Here is a 5,705-nt window from a genome sequence, read left to right as displayed (position 1 = left end):
TACCATTCAGGACATAGGCATGGGCAAGGACTTCATATCTAAAACACCAAAAGCAATGGCAACAAAAGCCAAAACTGACAAATGGGATCTAATTAAACTAAAGAGCTTCTGCACAGCAAAAGAAACTACCATCAGAGTGAACAGGCAACCTACAGAATGGGAGAAAATTTTTGCAATCTACTCATCTGACAAATGGACGATATCCAGAACCTACAAAGAACCCAAACAAATTTACAAGAAAAACACAAACAACCCCATCAAAAAGTGGGCAAAGGATATGAACAGACAATTCTCAAAAGAAGACATGCATACAGCCAACAGGCACCTGAAAAAATGCTTGTCATCACTGGCCATCAGAGAAATGCAAATCAAAACCACAATGAGATACCATCTCACACCAGTTAGAATGGCAATCATTAAAAAGTCATGTAACAACAGGTGCTGGAGAGGATGTGGAGAAATAGGAACATTTTACACTGTTAGTGGGATTGGGCCTATTATGGGGAGGGGGTGGGGGAGAGGGATGGCATTGGGAGTTATACCTGATGTAAATGACGAGCTGATGGGTGCTGATGAGTTGATGGGTGTAGCACACCAACATGGCACAAGTATACATATGTAACAAACCTGCACGTTGTGCACATGTGCCCTAGAACTTAAAGTATAATTAAAAAAACGAATAATAATGTATTTATCATCTAAACACATAAATATAAATATATAATAGCAATAAAAAATATGGCAACTCCCACATTTAATAAGTGGCAATACAATGGAAAGGAGCTATTAAAATAATGTAGGATATCTGAATAATGAGATAGAGGGAAGCCTAGGAGAGGAGGCAGAGTAAAAAAGGCAGCTTCAGAAAAGTATGTATGTTACAATCCAAGATTTGGAAAGCGAACAATCTATACACACATGTATATATTTACATATATGATTGCACTGACATGTGTTTATGTATGTAGTACAAAGGTCTGGAAAGATTATAACCAAATTATTAACAGTAGTTGACTCTGAGGAGTGGGACAAGGGAAGATATTAATGTGAAGGGGTGAGCCTCCTTTTTCTATTTTATAAATTTTTATATGGTAAGAATTTTTTACTAAACTAAGTGCCACTTTTGTAATTTTTAAAAATTGTTTGTTTTTTGAAGGGAACATAAAAAGTCAATGCAGAAGATACAGAAGGAGCAGCCAGGAAAAAAATCAGAACAGTGGTGTTTCACAGAAACCTAAAGAGAAGAGAATTTCACAGAAAAATTAGCAGAGCATGTCAACTACTGATACTGATTAGGGAAATTTAGAAATGTCAAAAGATCTTTCAACTCAGCCATGAAGAGATCACTGCTGATTTTCTGTCAGAGAAAACCCCAAATATTTTACATTAAACACTTCATGAGTCAAAGAGAAGTCACAAACCAACTCAGAAGATGTTAAAAACTCAATAAACGTGAACATAATACATAAAAAATTATGGGATGCAGGTCAAGTAGTGTTTAGAGAAAATTTTGTATCTGTAAATGCTTGCATTATTAAAAAAAAAAGAGTCACCAAGTGCAGTGGCTTATGCCTGTCATCCCAACACTTTGGATGCCAAGGTGGGATGATCGTTTGAGGCCAGGAGCTTTAGACTAGCCTGAGGAACATAACAAGGCCTCATTACAACAACAAAACAACAAATGAAAATTAGCTGGGCATGGTGGCTGATGCCCACCATGGGCAGGTTGCTTGAGCCCAAGAGTTTCAGATGAGCTTGGGCAACATAGTGAGACCACGACTCTACAAAGAAAGAAAGAAATTAGCTGGTCGAAGTGGCATGCGCTGCGCCTATGGTTCTAGCTACTCAGGAGGCTGAAGTGGGAGGATCACTTTTGCCCAGGAGTTTGAGGCTGCAGTGAACCATGATTGTGCCACTGTACTCCGGCCAAGGTAACAGATAGAGAACCTGTCTTGGAAAGGGAAGGGGAGGAGAGGGAAGGGAAGGGGAGAGGAGGGGAGAGGAGGGGAGGGGAGGGGAGGGAAAAGGAAGGCAGGAATGGAGGAAGGCAGGAAGGGAGTGAGGGAGGGAGGGAAGGGAAGGAAGAAAGGAAAGAAGGAAGGAAGAAAGAGGAAGGAAGGAGGGGGGGGGGGGGGGGAGGGAGGGAAGGAACGAACGTGGCTAAGTTTTACATTTTGCTGCTACTCATATCTGATAAGCATAGCAATAAGGTCACCTTCTCTTTGTCCTCTCCCCATCCTGAATCCCTATGGGCAAAGAACAAACCATGTGGCTCCAGGCACAGGGATAAGTTTAGCTCATACTTCCAAACACACCTTCCATTCATTATGTACCCACATCTATTTGAAGACAGGGATAAAAAATTATCTTCTAAAAAATTGCCAGTTACCAATTACTTGTTGTCTCTTACCACTACATGTAAATTCCCCCAAATTATAAATGTTTTAATTGTAACCAAGTACTATCAAAACAGCGACTATAAATCTATCATCTTTAAATAGATCTTTCATAAAAATAATTTTGCATTTATATTAAAACTATCAATATTATTTCTTGCATCACATAATTTTGAGGAAAAAATGCATTTCCTGTGTGGTTAATTCACCAAGTAAAGAAAACCCTGTAAGGAAAAATCCTTTCAGAAACGTTCTCATCTATTGATGACTGCTTAGCAGCTTCTCTTTCATTTAAACCAAACATAGCCTATATCATCATTTCATGTCTCTTCTCTCTAATTAGATAAATCTGGTTGCTCTTCTCTCTCTACAGATTAAAAGGTTGGGATGTTTTGTTTTTCCAGTATTTCAGAATTCTAATCCTTATAGCACTATGATGACAGGAAGAATTGTGTGATTTAGAGAAGGCAGGCTCCAAGGAAATATATCTAAAGAAAGAGGTCAGGCATGGTGGCTCATGCCTTTAACTGTAGCACTTTGGAACGCCGAGGTAGGGGGATTGCTTGAGCCCAGGAGTTCAAGATCAGCCTGGGCAACATAAGAAGATCCCTGTCTCTACAAAAAATAAAAAAATAGCCAGGTGTGGTGCATGTGCCTGTTGTCCCAGCTACTCGGGAGGCTGAGGTGGGAAGATCACTGCAGTGAGGTGTGGTTGTGCCACACCATCCTTGGCATGTGTACTCCATCCTCAGTGACAGACGAAGGCCCTGTCTCAAAAAGAAAACGAAAAGAGCACACACAATAAGGATATTCTTTTAAATATAAACACATAGATTCCTATAAAAGATAGTGATCTACTCCAGCTATTTCCAGCTCATGACTTTGACCTTGGCTCTTGTAGGCAACCCTGTTCTTACCCAGATTGGAGGATGCTCGCCCCTCTGCAGCCCGGTCCTTGAGATCCTCAGCAATGCCCAGCTGTTGCTCATGGTACTGTTTAGCTCTCTCCAAATCCTGCATGCACCTGGCAGCATGGCCTAGTCCAGCATAGGCCCGCATCTCAATAGCCTTCTCCATCAACTCCTGGGCCAGCTCCAGGACATAGTTGTGGTAAGACATGGCCTTGTCAAAGTTCCTTCGGTAGTGATAGGCACTGCCCAGGTTGCTGTAGGCCCGGGCCTCTTCTCGCTTGTTCCCCAGGTCCTTGGCTATCTTCAGATGCTGCTCATGGCACTGCACAGCATTCTCAAAGTCACCCATGGCAATATACACAGCTCCCATGTTGCCAAGTTCTCGGGCTTCAGAAAGTTCATCTTTGGATTGCTTGGCAAGAAGAACACACTGTTTGTGACTGGCCAGTGCATTGGGGTAGTCTCCAATGGCTGTGTACACGTGGCCCAGACTGCTCAAAGCTGATGAAGCAGCCTGAAGAGAAAAGCATAAAGTGGAGAAATGAAAACACATCAGAATGGTTTTGTATGTTTTGGCAGATAAAATTTTACAGGTTGTTTGTAATTATCCAATCCAATTGCTAATGGTACTTCTATCAGTTTTCCACAGACCTATGCAGAATTGATAAAGAACACATCCAAACAGCAAGTTCCTAATAAAAAACAATGGTACTTTAATCAGTAACTTTCTATACCTAATCTTCCTAGAAACAAGTTGTATTACATACAGCCTTCATTTTAAAGACTTATTGACATTTCTAATATTAATTACGATATTACATCTCTGTTAATACCTATTAACCTCTGTGGTACAAGAAAATGTATAAAAAAATCAAAATTAGGCCGGGTGCAGTGGCTCACGCCTGTAATCCCAGCACTTTGGGAGGCCGAGGTGGGTGGATCACGAGGTCAGGAGATCACGACCATCCTGGCTAATACGGTGAAACCCCGTCTCTATTAAAAATACAAAAAAAATTAGCCAGGCATGGTGGCAGGCACCTGTAGTTCCAGCTACTCGGGAGGCTGAGACAGGAGAATGGCATGAACCTGGGAGGCAGAGCTTGCAGTGAGCCAAGATCACGCCACTGCACTCCAGCCTGTGTGGTGACAGAGTGAGACTCCATCTCAAAAAAAAAAAAAAAAAAAAAAAAAAAAAAAAAAAAAAAAAAAATTAATTACTACATATAACAGACCACAGGAAATTCATAAGAGAAATCCATGCTTGGCTTTTTGCACTCCTGGGTATTTCTCTATTCTTGTCTTCTTCCATGGTAAATGGATATCTTAATGGTAAGAGAGATGTTTACCATGATGCTGATGATTTTGTGACCCAGGGCTTACTGGAGAGGGTCCTGCTCTCTTATCTTTCTTCCTTCAATATAATTTCATCAGTGTTGGTTACTGTGGAGGACTTAGATTTGGATGAGTCTCAGAGGAAAAAAATGGGTGGGTTACAACCTGCACTGCACTCTGAGTGGGGTGGTCTCCATTAAGCCTCACCACCCCTTTTCAGGCTCACGCTGGCTCTTCAAGCATTTCTTTTCCTCCCTAGAAGCGCTTCTAATCCCAGCCTCTCTGTGCAGAGAGATGCCATCTTCCTAGTCCTCTCACATTGTTTGCCACTCATTCTTTTTTTTTTTTTCTTCTTATTTTGGCCAAGGAAAAGCATGCAAACCCTTTTTATCTTAAAGGTTTTAATGAAACTGACTCTATGCTGGTGTAGTGAACCACAAAGGGACAACAAAAATACAGGAGATGTTACATGGTTTCTAGAATCTTAAATACTTGCAGTCTTATATTCTAGTTCTTGGTTTCTAATATCTTTGCAGATATAAAAGGGAAGTTATGCTGGGATTTTTCTGCCCTTCTTTTTATCCTAAAACTTGGAAGCTTGCCTACCCTTTCTTTCCTTCATTACCTGCCTATGGCTAGAGCCATGTGGCTGCCTTTCTTCATGATGCTCTCTCTTTATAAGTGAGCATGTGATCCTGCCAGAACAAAGGGTGTACTCTGTTACACATAGGCAAGTAATTTTCCTAAGGGCCTCCTGGCTAGGGAATAACAAGGAGGGGATGCTGTCCCTCCTGGAGTAAGGGCATTTCTTTACGAAATGTGTTCTATGTCTGTGCACTTCGGAACACTTTTATTAATATTTTATAGATATGAGTGATTTTCTACCCTATTTTCTTTGCCTGTGAAATAGCAGTTCTTGATCAAAATGACTGAGGACACTTTTTTTTTTTTTGCCCTTCTTATAATTTTTTATTGTTATTACTATACTTTAAGTTCTAGGGTACATGTGCACAATGTGCAGTGGTGCTTGCAAATAGCATATTTGCAAAAAAAAAAAAAAAAAAAA

General features: G+C 40.7%; 1 protein-coding gene across 1 annotated transcript in view; it reads right to left on the bottom strand.

Moving 5' to 3' along the window:
* LOC108517545 (tetratricopeptide repeat protein 28) overlaps positions 1 to 5,705 on the bottom strand; it is a 576,472-nt gene that overhangs the window by 68,216 nt on the left and 502,551 nt on the right. Inside the window, exon 6 of the mRNA XM_017855531.1 lies at positions 3,314 to 3,821. Within this exon, the coding sequence (XP_017711020.1) occupies positions 3,314 to 3,821 (508 nt within the window). The remainder of the gene's footprint in view (positions 1 to 3,313; positions 3,822 to 5,705) is intronic.

Source organism: Rhinopithecus bieti, unplaced genomic scaffold (genome assembly GCF_001698545.2).
Source record: "Rhinopithecus bieti isolate Rb0 unplaced genomic scaffold, ASM169854v2 scaffold_36959, whole genome shotgun sequence".
NCBI lineage: Eukaryota > Metazoa > Chordata > Mammalia > Primates > Cercopithecidae > Rhinopithecus > Rhinopithecus bieti.
This window is presented reverse-complemented; position numbering and strand designations above follow the sequence as displayed.